This window comes from Lissotriton helveticus, chromosome 7, assembly GCF_964261635.1.
Source record: "Lissotriton helveticus chromosome 7, aLisHel1.1, whole genome shotgun sequence".
In the NCBI taxonomy this organism is placed as follows: Eukaryota; Metazoa; Chordata; class Amphibia; order Caudata; family Salamandridae; genus Lissotriton; species Lissotriton helveticus.
This window is the reverse complement of record NC_136068.1, coordinates 1,709,264,870-1,709,283,031: the sequence shown is the minus strand read 5'-3', so window position 1 is coordinate 1,709,283,031 and position 18,162 is coordinate 1,709,264,870. Positions and strand designations below refer to the sequence as shown.

General features: G+C 43.9%; 1 protein-coding gene across 4 annotated transcripts in view; it reads left to right on the top strand.

The window, feature by feature from the left end:
• The first annotated feature begins 8,305 nt into the window (after positions 1–8,305).
• Positions 8,306–18,162, top strand: part of HCST (hematopoietic cell signal transducer) — an 88,472-nt gene continuing 78,615 nt past the window's right edge. For 2 of the 4 annotated variants that reach the window (XM_078655391.1, XM_078655390.1), the window contains exon 1: positions 8,311–8,743. In XM_078655391.1, the coding sequence (XP_078511517.1) occupies positions 8,695–8,743 (49 nt within the window). In that variant the 5' untranslated portion in view covers positions 8,311–8,694. Of the gene's footprint in view, positions 8,744–18,162 lie in introns of all 4 variants that reach the window. The other 2 variants (XM_078655392.1, XM_078655393.1) reach the window with 2 other exon arrangements.

The following is an 18,162-nucleotide window of genomic DNA, read 5'->3' as shown; positions in this document are numbered from 1 at the left end:
TTGGAATGGGATTATGGGGCAAAAGAGAAAGGATTAAAAGAAGGAGCAGACGCTTATGGAATCAGAAGATACACACAATAGTAATGCTCAGTCCTCAAATTATTTGCAGTTTGGCCTACTTTTCAATCTTTCCATCTATTGGTTTAGGTTATTACTTAAATTGTCACCCATTAAACCACATCTGCCACAATTGGATTTAAAGAGGTAAGCAGAGTGGCAGAATTAGAAAAAAACTAAAAAAGCCTGGAGGTTTCTTCTTCAATTCTCTTTATTGAATTTTCATTGGAACAGCTTTAATGTATGCATTACTTAATGTATCAGCACTATTACAGTTGTACAGAGAAGCAAATGAATTGGCCATATTTATAAACTATGGTTTACAGTTGGGCAGTGTTGATTAGAGGATACTGCTATTTTCTGTCGCTATTCAGTCCAGGTTTGACCTATGTCCTTCACTCTTATTCATGGGTGTCGGATTGTAATATGCAAGCCTTTGTTAGCCCCACGTGTTGCTGCTGGTTTGTGTGTATTCTGTCCAACATGTCTGCTTTTGGGATGGAAGGATTAGACATTTGAACAGTAGAAAGTGTTACCATCGGATAGCTTCTCTGAGGTCCTGCTGAAGCGGATTTGTTTTGCAGAAAAGCTCTGAGCAGGAGCAACATGAATCTTTGGCTTACTGCAATGCATCTTCATCGGATCGGCTTGGAAGGTTGGTCCTGGTCCTCCGGAGTTCTTGATACCAAGTCCCAGGTGTCTGGAAATGTTAGGGGAAGTAGATTTTGGTACCAGCCAAGGGTCCAGGACCTTCAGTACAGAAATTGGAGAGCTAGACTCACTGAAGCAGCAGGGTCCAAGGCAGGTCAAATTGAAGCTGGCTGCCTGGGCAGTTGCATAAAAGGCCTCTTGTAGCTTTTTGTGTCCCTGCAGCTTGAACAGGAGGTCAGGCTTATGACCCTTGGAGTCCACTTCTTTATTCTGGTTACAGAAAGTTTTCTAAGGAGGCTACTGTGGATGCCACACTCCTGTACCCTCTCTAACCAATAGGGTATTAGCTCAAAGGGGCAAATGTACTCACTTTTGCACCACTTTCTTTGGTCTATACTGCAAAAAATCCCTCTATGTGCCTAACTCCAAGATGATAAAAACATTCTCCCTTTGTGCTGAACCTGTGTACCCATCCCAGGGAAATGGACAATCTATCCTCTGTTGTCATTCCAAACTAGTTCTGAAGGCATCTCTTCTCCCACTGGGATTGGTACCTGCCAGACTGGGGGAACAATGAAGGGACCTAGCCTGGTGTCTTCTATCATCTGCCAGTGACAAGGTAGGCCCCTCTGAAGTTAATCACTTTCCTGGGCACAGTCCAGATGGTTATCCTGCCAGAGGAACAAGAAAAGGATAATCTTTAAAAATGCATAACTCTGGTTCTATGTATTCGAGTTTAGTCGTTTTGGTCTTGTTTTGTTCAATAAATCAAGCTCTAATTTTCTAACCAGGTGTGGATTATTTTGTGTGGGGCTTTTCACTGTACTACTGTTATAAGTGTTGCACACAAACTTTACACACTGCCTCTTAAGTTGGGCCTACATGCTCTGTGCCAAGCTACCTGAGGGTAAGCACAGGTTAATTTAGGGAGTGTTTCTGACTTACCCTGACTAGAATGGTGGTCCCTACTTGGGCAAGGTGCATGACTCTGCCAACTCAAGACCCCATTTGTAATACCCTTGGTACACTTTTGCACCATATACTAGGGACATATAAATCAGCTGCATATGCCAATTAGGTGTATTACAATTTCATCATGTTGAAAGGGGGGGGGCAGACAATTTACCTCTTGTTAGCAGGGGTAAACCACTAAGAATGCTACATCCAGTAAAAAGAGTCAAGGCACAATTCTGGCAGTACACCACACAAAAGATGGCCATTTCTACATTGACCCCTCCCCCAGCAGAATCTGGGTAGAACTACCTACCACCACAGGAGTTTTCAACGCTAAAGTGGAAAAATCTGAAAAAAACATCAGCGTTGATGTGGTGACTCCCAAGGCGATGATCAATCGTAAAGTCACACCCTGTCGGGAGATGGATCATCTCAACAGTTTAGAATATTCACCCTGCATTTGCATCAGCCATCTGAGGGGTCTGTGCTCTGTCTGAACGTGGGAATTAGTCCCAAACAGATACAGTCTCAGGGTCTTCTGTGCTAAGAGCACTACAAATGCTTCCCTTTCAGTTGCACTACATCTTTGTTCTCTGGGTATTAGCCGCCTGCTGACGAAGGCTAGATGTTGGCCTATGCCCTCATCATTTAGCTGTGAAAGAACAGCCCCAATACCACACTCTGAAGCATCTGTCTTCACAAGGGATTCTTTGCTGATGTCAGGTGTCTTTACACATGGCTTCAGGGTGTCAATTGCCTTTAGGCACACCTCCGTTCAGATCATCTTTTTGGGTTACTTCTTGGAAGTCAGCCAAGTCAAGGGGCAACGATGCCATATCCCTTGACAACACTTCTGGAATATCCAGTAAAGACTAAGAAGGATTTCGCCTGTGTCTGGGTCATGAGAGGTCCTAAGCCATAATAGTCTGGATCTTTGACTGGAGAGATTGTTCATGGCTCCCACCGACTCGGGTGGCCCAAGCACACAAATGAGCCCTGCCCCAGCTGGCACTCACTGGCCTTGATATTCAGGCCTGCCTGTTGCTGAGTCTGAAGCACTTATTTGAGGCTGTACAGGTAGTTGCCCCAGCTAGAACATAAGACAGTAATGTCATCCAAGGTGGCTGCACTGACATTTCCAGCTCAGATAGGGCCCAGTCGACCAAACCCTGAAAGGTGTCAAGGACATTGTTCAACCCAAATGACATAACTCTAAACTGGAAATGCCTCTCTTGTGTGGAGAATGCTGACCTCTCCTTGGCCTCTTAAGGTATTGCAATCTGCCAATACCCTAATGTGAAATCTAAGGTACAGAAACGACTTAGCTGCCCCAAACTGGTCAATAAGCTCATCACCTCTGGGTATGGGATGAGCAACAGCTTGATGATGGAACTGAGGTCCTTGCAGTCCACCCAGACTCTAATTCCTGGGATGGTGCCCTTGCAGGGGTTTGGGGGGGGGGGCAGACTTTGGTACCAAAACAACCAGCTGGAACAGGGACTACAGACGGCTCGGCTCATTCACCGCTAGCTCCAGCATCATCAAACCCTCATATTTGATACTGGGTTTGACCTTATCAGGAAGTCTTACTTGACAGTCATGCTGCCCCCTTATTAAAATCATGGGCACACCAGATGGTGACCCAAGAGGTAGAAAGAGAAGGGAGCAAAACTGTTGCAGTAAATGGTGACCGTTTCTCTGCTGCTCTGCGGTCAGTGTTTGGGAAAGAACAACTCCCTTGACTGACACATCCAGCTCCTCGGAGGACAGAAGGACTGGGAAGGGTTCCTTTGCTTCCTCTTCCCCAACATCTGTCACCATGAGCACTGTGAATTCAGATGTCTCAAGGTGTGGTTTCAATCTATTGACATGCAGGACCCTTAGGGAGTTATTGAGTGTCTAAAGCTCCACTATGTGTGGCCTCACTATTTTTGTCCTTGATCTAATAGAACCCTTTCACCAGCACTGTAAGGTTCTGGGCTCCACAAAATATTTGGCCAGGTTGGTACTTCACCAGAGTGGCCTGCTGTTCTTACCACTGTTTCATAATTTCCTAGCAGGCCTCTAGATTTGTCTCTTTCATGAAGAGCCTCATCTGAGTTCTGAGGGCTAGCATGTAGCTTACAACATCCTATGGGGTTTACTTTGGAGCTTTCTCCCACCCCTCCTTCACAAGCCTGAGAGGTCATCTAACAAGGTTTCCAAATGGAAGCTCAAAGAGGCAAAAGCCCACTCCCTTCTAGGGTACTTCCCTGTAGGCAAAGAGCATACAGGTAACAGAACGCCCCACTCATGTCTCAGGGGCTCTAATAAGCCCATAATCATACTTTTCGATGTCTTGTTGAATCTTTCAAAAAGCCCATTTGTTTGTAGGTGGTATGTGTGGGAACTTGGAGGTTACCCCACACTCATCCAACATGGCCTTTATGAAAGCAGACATGAAGTTGGTGCCCCTGGCCATCATACACGTAGTCACTGATCCCAGGGTCAGTCCCTAAGGCTGTCTTAGGGTCTAGAGGCCCAACAATATTTAAATCTACCCTATCAAAGGGTGTTCCCACCACAGGGAAAGGTTGCTGGGGGGACCTTGTGTTTTACTCCTGACTTACCACCACTAGTGTGGCAGGTGATACAGGATCTGCAGTACATATCTGATTCAGTCCTCAACTGGGGCCAATAAAAGTGGGTCACTCCGCGGTCAAGGTTTTTGGCCTTTCCCAGATGTCCTGCTAGGGTATCCCATGAGCCAACTCCAGTAGGAAGGCCCTATAGCATTGGGGGACCACCAACGTTCTAGTTTACTCTGGCTCAGTGACCTTAGGCTCACTCTACAGCCAATTCTCCAAATAAATGTGGTGTACACCGGAGGTGTCTCCATTGACCTGGGCCTCGGTCTACCACTGTAGACCTTCAAGAGTGGTGCACTCCCTCTTGCAGAATTCTGACTGGAACTGTTCCTTTCTTGGGCTCCCCCACTGAGGTATTGATCCAGTGGTCAGCTTCTTTCCGAGGCTCTCGGGCATAATGAGCCAAGTGTCTAACAGATGCTGGCGCAACTCTGTACAGAAATTACTCAAGATGTGCTTTCTCAACACCAAATTGTATAGCCCATTATAATCATTACTTTGCTGCCTTTACCTACCCATCCAAAATTTTACTTGATGAAACTACAAAGTCTACACATGACAGATGTTAGTAGTTCTTACTATCTCTGGACCTCAAGTGATACTTTACAGGGGTGAAACCAAACTTACAGATAAAGGCTTCTCTCGTGGAGGCATACTTCATCTGGTCTGCTACTTCAGAGATTGCAATGTGTCTAACCACTGCCAATCGCTGTGGGTAGCATTCCAATTCATCATTCTCTGGCCTACCCTGCCACCTCGGTTTGGACCCAGCAATATGCAAATCTTCTCTTGAGCATTATTGTGTGCTAGACTGAGGCACAGTACACAGATTTCTAGTACTCCCGGGTGCACTTCACCCCGTGCTTTCCAGCTGTATTTCACCTTGTGCCCATAGTTGGTCATCACTGTGTGCTCCACTAATGAGTACTAGACACTGCTTCTTTGAGGTACACTTCTAGTACTCCCATGGCACACCTCACCCAGTGCTCTTCTGCTTGCAACACTTCACATTACAATCCTTTTTGGCCTCATCACATGATCTGCTAAGGCATATTACACACAGCTCCTGTGAGGTACATCTCTAGTGCTCCCCTGGTGCAATTTACCCGTGCTATTCTAAGACAATGCACTTTGTGTTCACTGTTGTGCATCATCGGGTGCTCCATTAATGCTGTCCACTGCCGTGGATCCTGCATCACGTGGTGATTTATGATTGCTGGTCTGTGTGCTTTGCTGTCTATATCTTTGTAAGTTGGTGTGTATTAGGGTATGTTGCTTTGTTAGACCACGGGTAAATAGGAGGGCTGTAGGTGTGCTGGTGTGTGTCCAAATGCACCTACCAATATGGTGTGTACCTCTTTGTACAAAAGATAAATGCATTGGCTTTGTTTATGCTTGTTATTATTTGAATTTCAAAAAGCTATATTCTCTTGACATGCATGAATGTGAACTGGAAACAAAACTATTTCTGAGTAGATAATGAAGGAATAAGGGACATTTGGAGCATAATAACTGCATGGCGTGTCAATGCAAACTCCTATTTCTTGTAAGTAGGTGTAAGAAATTGGTTTATTGTTTAAGTAGGATTGACGCCCCGACCAAACAACAGCCACAAACCTTGTCAGGGGAACCACAAAAGTCACTAAATTCACTTGTACTTAACCCTTAGCTCAAAAGCAGTCAGGCTTAACTTGGAAGCAATATGTTGAGTCTTTATGGGGCACACAAACTGAAATCAAGGAAAAACATAACATTAGAAAAATCCCAAACCAGTTTAATTTAGAAAGGTTGAATACATTTTGATAGATGAAATGGCACCAAAATCAAATAAATCCAATCAGAAGAACAGGAGTTATCATATTTTTAAGTTTGTAGTGCAAAATAGAGTCTACACGATTAAAGCACCAACCATGGATATCTGGTTGTGCCAGACCGGGGCAAAGTCAAAGGTTAAGCCCGACCACAATGGAGCATGGGTTAGATACACAAGATGGATTGGTACTGGTTATGACTTTCATTCTGACTTAGAAGAAATTTGAAAGAAAAGTTCCTGAGAAGATAGAAGTTGAATGGGGCAAGACACAGGGGTGGCTACTCAACTACAGCGGAGGAGCGTCACCCCCTCCCCTCGCAAGTAGCCTCAAAACCTGAAAAATAAAACGATTCTAAAAAAGGTTTATTATCGTTTTATTTTTCAAGTTCTGAGTCTTGGGGGCAGGGCAATCGTGGGGGCAATCACGGAGAGGGAGTGGGGGGCCCTACTGTCAGTGTGCATGTGGGTTTGGCCAGCAGTCTTAGGACGGCCAAACCGTCCTGCACACTGAGATGTCTATAACCCAAGCTGCTTTGCCGGGTTAGAGACAGCAGGCACAGGCTCCCAGAATCTCTGGGAGCACAAATCCAGGGCGCTCAGGCGATTCCTGACGCTGCTGTCATGCTGCCAGCAGTATGAGAGCAGCGTCTGGTTTGGCTGCAGCGCAGGGGAGTTTGGGAGCCTGTGCTGCAGGGCAGCCAGAGAGGAGCGGAAGAGCAGCAATGCGGCGTGCCGCAGGTATGTTATTTTTGTTTGTTTGGGTTTTTGTATTGTTTCTTCGGCCCCCACTCACCTGCCCCGCCACACAGCCCTGACACCAGCAGCTATTGGCAAGACAGCAGGTGGTGTCTATGGAGGAGGCATCTTCATCAAGAATCCAGTGAATTAAGTCAAAAATTTCCAGCACAATGAAACTGCAGTCTATAGGCAACGATGGCTGCACGCACCCGGATACCTTTGCCGATAGCTCCAGCTGAATAGGATTTGCTGCTGCAGAGAAAAACAGAGTGGGAGTTGTCGCGAAGCTAGGCAGACCAGCAATGCACCTTGGGCAGATCGGATGGCAGGAAGACCCCAGTCTTCTGTCAGTTCTCAGGCCAGTTTTTGGTGAACATGCTTTTAAGTTACAACTTTTTGGAGAAGTACCACCAACACCACAACCAAGGGTCCTAGACTTGGGGGGGGGGGGCATCACTTAGGAATCACTCCAGCAGGGGCCATGTGCAGGGTTCAAGACCCTGTGTCTCACAGAAGAAGCCAACAAATAGGGGTGACTTATATGTATTAAAAAGAAAGGTTTAGGTATTGCAAAATGTTTATTTTGCCAGGTCTAATTGGCAGTTTAACCTGCACTAAAGGCTGCAATGGCAGGCCTGAGACATGTTTAAAAGTGCTACTTTAGTGAACGACATAATGAGTGCTGCAGGCCCACTAGTAGCATTTAGTTTATAGGCACTAGATACATGTAGTACCACTTTACTAGGGGCTTACAAGTAAATTAAGTGTGCCAATCAGGTGTAGGCTAATTATACCATGTTTAAGGGAGAATGCACAAGCACTTTTGCACTGGTAAGCAGTGGTCAAGTGCACAGTCAAAATACAAACAAAAACGAATTTCAGGAAATAAGAGGGGTAAAGGCAAACGTTTGGGGGAAGACCACACCAAGTTTGTCAGGTCTAACAGTACACATGAGGAGTTAGTGCGCCATATTCAGCGCCATTGGGATTCTGCAATTCTGCAGCGTTTTCTGCATAATTATGACTTTGTGGCTTTTGCCACATAATCCATCATCTGCTGTGTAATCTTCACATTTCAACCCACAATTTTTATTTCCACCTAAAACGGATGAAAACTTAGTTACTAAAATGTGATGCCGTGCTCCCGCGCAGTGGGAGGTCCTTCGCAAAGGTTGACTGGTCACCTTTCAATTGATTATTGCTACATTTGATTGTTAACCTGATACTTGTGAGTTGACATCTTGCCTAGACAGTGTGGCCATGAGCTACAATGACAAAACAATGATGTACTACTGTCAGAAAATGCAACGCATTATATCCATAATTTGAGTTTTCGTGCCACATAATTTGGTCCTCATCTACAGCATGAATGCAGTCGCTAAGTCCATATTAAAGGGAACCAGCATTTCCGCTTTGGTCACGTGCAGGAATCGAGGCTGTGAGGTCTCTGGCATGTTTGAAAGTTATATTAGCTCCCTTGCAGAACTGTCTGCAAGAGCTGCTGTTTTTTAGCTCAGACGTTTAAAAGGGGGTGCTATAAAAAATGCTGTTTGTTCTCAAACATGGATGAGAGGCGTGCAGGCTGCCGAAGACCTGCAGAGGGGGTCCACCCTCCGTACCCACCTTGGCTACAGCACCGCGAGGGCCCCCAGGAAGCTGCCCGCCCCCACCCACCTCGGCTGCGGCTCCGATCTCTCTGCCCCCTCCAAGTGTCAGAGGCGGGGGACTTCCAGAGAGCAGCCATGCGGTCTCTTCATAGGCGGAGAGTGCGCAGGAAGAGGGGCTCGCGGAAATAGAGAGGAAACAAGTTAGTAGGTCAGACGAACAGCAGGCAGGTTGGCGCGTTCCTGCATCATGGAGTCCCGGGTCAGCTTGACGCCCCTGTTGCTGCTGCTCTGCGCCGGTAAGTGCCCGGTGGGGTGGTACATCCGACGGGTGTCTTGGGGGGGGGTGGGGGGGAGGGACTGGTCCGTGACCGCTCGTGTTACCCCAGCATCTTGGACACACCTATAACATGCAGACAGACGATGAGAGGAGAAGACCTTCTTCTCTTTGTTTTCCAGCTCACGCATTTAGCGTCTGATCACGCTTCCAATTATTTGTATGGTGACCAACTAACATGGAGGCAAATTCTGGACGGGAGTGTAAAAAATTCAGGACAATGGGTTAAAATTCAGGCCAAAGGGTCGAAATTCAGGACAAAAATTCCAGACAAAAAGTCAGTTTTACAGACACATCGAAGGAGAGACCCTACCCCACTATTCTATCAATGCATTTATTTATTACTTTCTACATAGTACTATGTATACACTATGGTCTTTATGTGATTGTACTGGTTTAAGGGCATTTATCTCCTATACACTGTCATCATTTCCCCTCTAGAACACTTTAAGCTGCACAGGGTTCATTGCTCTGCTTCCCTATGCTAATAGTTAAAGCAGCAGCAACTGGGCAGGAGTCTGGGGGTGGACAGTTTATTAAGGGTTCGTTTGTTACAAAGAAAATGTTTCAAATAGTGTGCTAACTATTCATAAATAGCCCAGCACCGTTCTTCTGTAATTGCACAATGGAATCTATTGCTACATACCTGACTACTATCATGCTATGTAATCTCTTTTGGCATACAACAATAAAATCTTTTCTTTTAAAACATGTGGTAGTGTTTCATTTTAGTACATTAGGCCACAATATTGCATTGGCATTTACCTGAAATTAAAGTTTCTAAAGATGAACTTCAAAACATTCATTAACCCACACTATTGACTACACCAGGTGTGAACTGAGTGAGCCTATTATCTGGTGCCCCTTACATCATGACCAATATTATTGTTATGAATGGTGGAATATTCCAGGCTAATAAAACACACACGTTTTTTTTCCACAGTCCATCGTAAACAGAATTACTTGAACGTGCTCTAAAATGTCACTATTAAGTACATTAGACACATGAAGTAAATTGATTTGACTAACATCACACAACTTAGCTGTGCAGAAAATCCGGGATTTGAACCCAGGCTTCCTGGTAATACATAGTGCACTTAAGTCACTGACTGGATTAATGTATTTTTTGCGATCCCCTTTAAAACCAGAAGACAGTGTTTTGTACAATTCTGTAAGATGAATAGAATACTATGTTAAATAAATACAGATGACCGGCTAATCTGACAAAATATCTAATTAAAAAAAGGTCCATAATGAAAATAAGGGAAGGCAGGACACCATATGCTAATGTCACTTACCGTTTAGACATTATATAGCTATTCTAGATATGGCGAACTACTGAAACGTTGAGCCAGGCTTGAGCCTGAAGCCTGGCTCTAGCTCAGTTCAAGGTTCTGTTAGAACCTCGAGCCCATAACAAGGCAAGCTTTCATGTGGCTTCTTCCTACCTCCTTCCCTCGACCCAGGATGTCGCATTAGGGCCAGGGCTGCCTATTTTGGAACTGGGGAACAGGTTCAAATCTCAGCATCGGCTCAACGTCTTGTGATTCTGGGCAAATCACTTAATCTCCCCATGCCTATAAACAATGAATGTGACCTCGTGTAATGTAAGCGGTGGTCATGTAAAGTGCTTTAATAACCTTGGTTCAGGTTCACACTATATAAAATCTTCCGAAAAATGCACAAAGAAATAAAAGCAAATCCTTAACATAGGGAAAGACAAATACCTGTGTCCTGGCTAATTTTTACAAAGTTACATTTGAATACCGGGCTAAATCACGTTTTCCTTACGTAAATTGTATGATCCTAGGCAAATGTGTTTCTTCCCCTACATTTTTTCCATTAATGCATATGAAAGCAGTTTCAAATGCATGAGTTCAGAATACACGTTGTACAAAAACAATTTATTTAATTTCATATGCTTTAATGTGATGTCTTAAAGTCAGTGCTTCACATGTTAAAGAAATACACTTCTCCCGAATTTTACCATATTTAACATGATGGTTGTTATATGATTTACATAGGAAACATATCAAGGCTTGGCTCGTGCACGGGCTCTAAGATACAGGCCAGACCCTTGGCTTGGCTCACTTTGTTAGTTTGTTGCTCGCCCACCTCAAAGCTATCCAATGCAGCAGTTAAAGTGCATTAAAAAAAGTATAAATACTGCCATGGGGATGGAGTGAGGGAGCGAAGGGATGCAATCAAAGGCATGGCTAAAAAGAGCAAAATATGGTTAACTATTTTGTTGCTCTCTCACCATCAGGTAACTACATATAAAGTAATGCACACCTTAACTGAAAAATAGATAAAAATGATACTAATCAGTCGAAAATATTCTATTGTTTGTTATGAAACCTGTATTGGTAAATGCGTTCACTACAGAGGTATACGCCTGCAACCAGAGGTCCACAGAATTGAATCCTGTTTTGTGTAGTAGGGAAAAGTGGCTTGTGTATTCTTAGTGCTAGGAGATCCCTGAAAGCACTGTGAATGTTTAAGTTGTTATTTTAAAGGATCATTAACACAATATATTACAGGCTGCCACTAAATGCGCATATAATTTAGGTTAAAGATAAAAAGTGCTACTAAATTATAGATATCAGTAATATACATATTTTACCTAGTGTCATGAAAGTCGATTCACCAAATTGCCTGGGGTAACGGAAGTGACATCACAATGCCCTTAGACCCCCACTGACACCACAGGAAGTGACATCATAAGGCCTTTGATGTCTTCCTGGCAGTGATGCCATGTGGCCTTTAACCATGGTGATGTTACAGGAAGTACATCACTAAAGGTATAAATTCTATAATTATTGCAAGATTAATACATTAGGTATACTATTCATACATTTTTCATATCATCTCATCTCTCTTCCATTACTATTTACATATTTCCCATCATATCTCCCTCTTATTCTCTCACCTTTACTTTAGGAAAGGTATTTGGTCCGTATTTGGACAGTATTAGTGAGCAAGATTGCGCCAAACATCTGGCGGCTAGCAATGCAGGCTCATACAGTGCCATTTACAAATTGTCAATTATAATGATTTTTCCAGAATCAGTATGTCACTAACCGGTATTTTCCGAAACGGGACTCGCAAATCTATACTTACTTTCTGACATGTTGCCATCTATTAGAAAATAGTATGTTTTGCACAAGCTTTAGCCATATTATAGGAATAAAAAATAGCATCAAAAACAAAACCGAATGCATTAATCCTTTTAAATCCCTGAGTGCATGCTGTACACTGCAAAAACCATATACATTCTTGCATAACCCGAAGAATTAGAAAGATATCATGATGTTGTGAAAAGCTCTGGCAACTAACTTTTGGGTTATAAATGTCATTGCGATCATTAGAGACCTCACCATCAGGAGCTAAGGAAGAAATGCTCGGTTAAGCAAAAAAAGCGGATGAGGGGTTAGGCAAAGGGGACGATGAATGATTCTGTAGCATGTTAACTCACGACGTATTTTTATTTCAGAGGGGAAACAATGACTCCCAACACTGTAACTACCGGAACGTCTGTTACAGAGAATGATTTAAAAGAAATATGTTTCCTTTTTTATGTGTCAATAGGCCAGTGTTTCAAGGCATTTGACACGAAATGTACCAATCTTTGCAATAATAACCATAACTTTTCAAAACGCCCTCTCTAATTAGGAAATTTCAACTGACTCCATCAATTCAAGGCAATACTAGCCCCAAAACGACCTTAATATTTTCTAATTGCACACATCTGCATTCCGTTGGAGAAGCAGACAGGAAATTAACTTTTGTCTTTTAGTGGAGAGGCTAGAATTACGGACAAATGCTGTCCGTTAACATACCTATCACGGACAACGAACATTAGAGCTAATTTACGTGAAAATTACGGTCGGTTGGTCACCCTGCTTATTTGCACAGGCAGGAGGTAACCCACGATTTGCTCCCCGTTTCCTGCTTATCATTCCGTGCTCCAGACCTCCACAGTATTCCTTCCCACGGACCCTGAGCCTACGCACACCTTCAGAGCGCTTCAGTTTATCGGGTTCATGCATAATAATTAACAAATCCACAACAGTTTTTGTTCTTAGCATTCCGTTTTTAGTGAGCTGCAGGGCTTAAAGTGGGCTGGGTCCTGCCGGTGCTCAGCAACAGCACAGCAGTTTTTAAAAGCAGGTGCCAAGACGAGTCCTTATCACGCTCTCCACTTTTGCCCTCCGGGTGAGAAAAAACGTAACTCTGCAATAGCCTAACCCACCCATTACTGCCTTTGATGTAATTTCAAAGAGGCTTGTTTTTCAGTTTCATATAGCGCAAACTTGAAGCGCTTTACCCGATCCCCAGATAAATTACACAAGGGAATATTCATTATTTTGAATCACAGGACGTCAGACTCAAATCTGTTTTCTCAGTTCGAAGGCCGCTGCTCGAGCCTAATGCTGCACCTTTGCCCACAAGAGGTAGTAGCATTTTTAATATTATATACAACAAAGTTATAGTTGTTGCTTATTTATCTGATGCAATTTACAACCATTGACACAAACAATAGTCCTGGTTTGTTGTAGGTGTAATGTCACATGTTGTATTATATATCTAGATGAATGGACAAAAGCAGCAAAATACCAGTGTGGCAGCCAACTATGCTAAGCCCAGATTTTTAGGTAAGTGTTTTTGGCCACGCCCTTAATTACAGCAGCCACACCCCTAAGAGAGACCCCCTCAGTTTTTTCATCCCACTTAAAGCCCTGGTGAGCTGGTAATGCAGTAAACACCAGTCCCAAATAGCACAGACAACAACATTTACTGGCTCAGCTGCTCACTCAGGCACCACAGAAACTTGAGCTCTGCACCTTGAGAGCTCTGCACCAATAATAGTTGAATGCATCGGTAGCTCAACAAATCCTGGGTTTTCCTTTACATTCTGGCACTTGTAGATCTACTTTTATTATGGGATCACCAGGACTAGAAATCCCAGCATGCAAAGGAAAAACCCTGGAATGGGTGAGTTACTCCGCATGGAACGTGGAATCTTGAGAGCCTCTGTTGTTGATGCTTCTCCTGTGTAAGGGAAGTAGATCTACAGCACCCTCTGTTCTGTTATTACCCACCCGATGCAGATGGCATGACAACTCTATTTATATCAAAGTCAATGGCGCAAAATCGTCTTGCCTTAATGAAGTTTAAGTCGCCTTTGACTTGGCCTGCAGTCCCACCCGACAACCCCCTTCTAATGCTTCCCTTTCCAGGCAGTGTTCACTCCTTTCTTCTGCCACCGACCACACCCCCATTACCACCTGCTGAAAGCTGGTGGTAAATGAGAGAGGTAATCCCCACGAATTTGGGATTTCCATTCAGAGTTTCACCCAGAAAAATCGGGTTTGCACAGTTATTCCACATTCCATGGATGTTAACATGTAATAAACAGATAAATAAGCTTCCACACCAGCTATAAACTTTATTTCCTGCACATAAACCTGCATTACTTGTAATCAGGCCCCACGAAGTGAACAAATAAATAGGAAAGAAAAAAATAAATTTAATTCCGAAAAGGAAACATTTTCTGTGCCTAAAATTTAACAGAAAGGACGAAGAACACTGAGAAATAGCAGAGACTGTTGAAGAAGTACTATCATCTGGCTAGCCAAAGAGCTATCTTGTCTCCGGAATGGGTTTATTAATAGAGGCACGCATGGCTAATCCACGCGTGCCTCGACCACACAACCCGAACCACAAATGCATCTTACCTACGCATTCTTTTAGCATGCATGCCTTTCCCACGCAATTTCATGATAAAGGCATGAATGGTAAAGGGGTATAAGAGGCTAAGGTCGTGACCACCCCTACCCAAGCCACAAACCCCCTGCCTGCCGACCCTGTGGTCCAAATACCCCCACCCCCTCCCACCCTCAACCCCCACCCCCCATGATGTCCCTAACCCTTAATATACACTACCATGACCTCCTCACACCCCCACACTGTCCCTAAAACGACCCCAACCCCTTTCACTGCGCTTAGGCCTAAAACCCTAACCCCTATTTTAAAAATCTACCCCAAGCCCTTAGAAAACTACCCCGCCCTCCCCTAAGCCATAAAAACGACCCCAACTACCTATTCCCCTCCCCCTGCCCTGAGACCTAATACACTTTCCCTCGATTCCCCTCCCACCCCGGCGCTGTCCCTAAAACTACCCCATCTCCTTCCACTGCCCTTAAGACTAATACCCTTACCCCTAATTAAGAAAACTACCCAACCTTCCCCCAGCCCTGAAAACTACCCTGACCCCTCCACAGCCCTGAAATCTACCACAACCCCCTCCCTAGCCCAGAAAATGACCCTCAACCCCCACCCCCAGTCCTGAAATCTACCTCTACCCTCCCCCAGCCCTGAAAACCACACTGACCCTCCACAACCCTGAAAACTGCCCTGACACACCACCAACCCTGAAAACTACCCGCCACCCCCTCCACCCTGGAATGACCCAGACCGTCCAGCCCTGAAAACAACCCCCAACCCATACAAACTTCCCCCACCAAACCCTGCCCCACTTACCCCACGTGTCCTCTCTTCCTGCTTCCGCTGAACTGCAGGCAGCAGCTGGACCGCACACTGCCTTAACCACGCATATGCGTGATGAAGGCAAATGCATGGTTAAGGCAAGCATAGTAGGGCTTGCCTTGTCGGAACAACGTGGTTCTGCCCGTGTTGTTCTGACTGTTTCCCCTCCAGAATGCATAATACACACATAGGATTAAGCAACCCCAGCCGTACATTATAAGGATGTTGCAGGTCACCAAGAAGTGTCTTTGCCATTTAACAACACAAGGCCAGTGATCGAAGTGTATTAAAAACGTATGAGAACAGCGATGCTGCACGCAATGATGGCGGGCTGAGTGGGTGCCGTCAAATGTTAATCAGTGTGAAAATGCACTGGTGTACTTTATGAAACCTCTATTAGTTAATACAGTGCACTAGAGAGCCACATAATTGTATTCTGGTTCGTGCACTGGAAAATAGTGAATTGTGTATGTTTACACAGTTCCACTCTACGCTACTCCACTATTCTTCCAGTCTACACCACTCCACTATCTACCAGTCCCCTCCACTCTGTTCAACTGTATGCCAGTCCACTCTATGCCAATCCGCTCTACACTATTCCACTGTATGCCACTGCACTGCACGTTAAACCACTCTAACACTCCACTTGATGCTGTTGCACCATACTCCACTCCACTATACGCCACTGTAAGCTAGTGCACTCTACACCATTTCATTGTACGCATGCCACTCATCTATTTCACTGTTTGCCACTACACTCTATGCCACTCTATACAGTTCCCAGACCCCCCAGGATATAGCGGCATGGATTTGCAAATTTAGTGGCACAAATTGTGGTTGGTTTTATTCTCCAAATAATAAGTTAAACTCCACCCGATGCGCGATGCTTCCTCTCAGTAGTGAACCCCAACGGTGACTGGACACTCGTTAGAAGTAACCACCAAACGGCCGCATCGCACGAGGGTGCAATATTAAACAACAACATAACACGCGACTACAACACGCGTGGTCATATAATTGAAACATAACAAGTAGGGAACGTGCTCATCGCGCAACACACCGCGCGATGAGCACGAGCTATTTAAAGTAACCATTACATCACCTTCCCCCTTACAACAATGAAAAGAAACAAAAAGAAATAAAAAAAAACTATTGAATATCACAAACATCAACAATTTTAATACCTAACAAAATCGTTGAACTTCCCAGGTGTTCTCATGACTCTTCCATGAGAAGAAATTACCCGTGAAGAAAAGACATTGTTTGGACTGGAACCAGAGGAAACAACACAACTGTTGGACGATTGAATCTGATTACCAACACAATCGTTTACTCCCACAGGGTCCTTCCACCAATGGCACCAATCCAGGTCTTCAACAGGTTCTCTCCTAAAGTCTTTAATAATGTTAGCTTGTTGGGGTGAAACTTTTACCAGGTGGCGTTTGTTCCACCAACCCCTATTATCAATAAAAGCCGCACCCTTACTGACTTTGAGAACCCTTAAAGGACGAAAAAAAATTGACTCTCCTTTTTTTCCTCTAACAGGTTTCTTTAGCAAAACCCAGTCATCTACAGAAATGTACACAGGGGTAATGTTAGCCTTGGAATCAAAATTCTTTTTCATAAGCATTTGTTTGTTATCTACATTTTTCCGGACAGCGTCCATATTAATTCCTTTATCTCCAGATAATTTTTGAAGCCATGAGGGAAACAATTTAGAATGTGAACCTCTGTTCCTCAACAACACAAAAGGAGAAACTCCCGTAGTGCAGTGTGGAGAAGTATTGTAATGCCAAACTTTTTCCTTAATGAAATTAACTACATTCGCTCCACAAGCCAACGCCGTCTGAACGCCCTCTTTATTTACCTTATTCCCTCTCTCTACTAAACCATTAGAAGATGGGGAATATAAAGCAACTTTTAGTTGTTTAATATCCAGATCACCAAGAAACTTTTTCATCTTATCAGATACAAAATGCGCTCCATTATCGCTAACAAGTACCCTAGGAGCTCCTTCCACATCAAAAATCCTTTTTAAAAATGAAATAGTCGAGTCAGAATCAGGTGATTTAACACATTCGTGGTACATCCACTTTGAATAATAATCCACCAGTAGGATGACATATTTACATTCTTGATCAAGAATAGAATAAGGTCCTGAAAAATCGATACCAACTTTTTCCCATGCAGTATGTGGAAATTCGGTTGGGGATAATGGGATTTTCATTGTGTGCCATTGTTTATCAGAAACTAAGCAATCTGGGCAAGAATCAATTAACCTTTTGACCTGCACATCTAAAGAGGGCCACCAGTAGTGTTCCTTAATTCTCATAATAGTCTTAGTATTCCTAAATGGCCTTTATGGGCTTCACCTATAATTAAAGACCGTAGTCTGAAAGGAGGAACGAATTTGTCACCTCTGCGAACAATGTTGTTCTCAACTGAAAGTTCATCTGCCACTTGAGAAAATCTACGTAATTCCCCCTCCAAACACCTAGGTTCTGGCCAATTATGAGTTGCGTAATGGATGACTTTCTGAAGTACTGGATCACTATTGCCTGCTTCCTTCCAATAATCCTCTGATAAAACAGGGGTTAAACCCCCTACAGCATCCACCAAAGTGACACATTCAATATCCTCAGGAGATATGTCTTCATCATCATCCTTAATCATGGAAAGTCTTGAAAGACAGTCAGCTCTAAAAATTTTACCACCGCTAATGTGTTTGACCTCAAAATGGAATTCCTGTAACTTACTAACCAACCTCATCAATCTAGCCGACATACAAGAAGAATTAACCCTTTCAAAAATATAAACAAGAGGTTTGTGGTC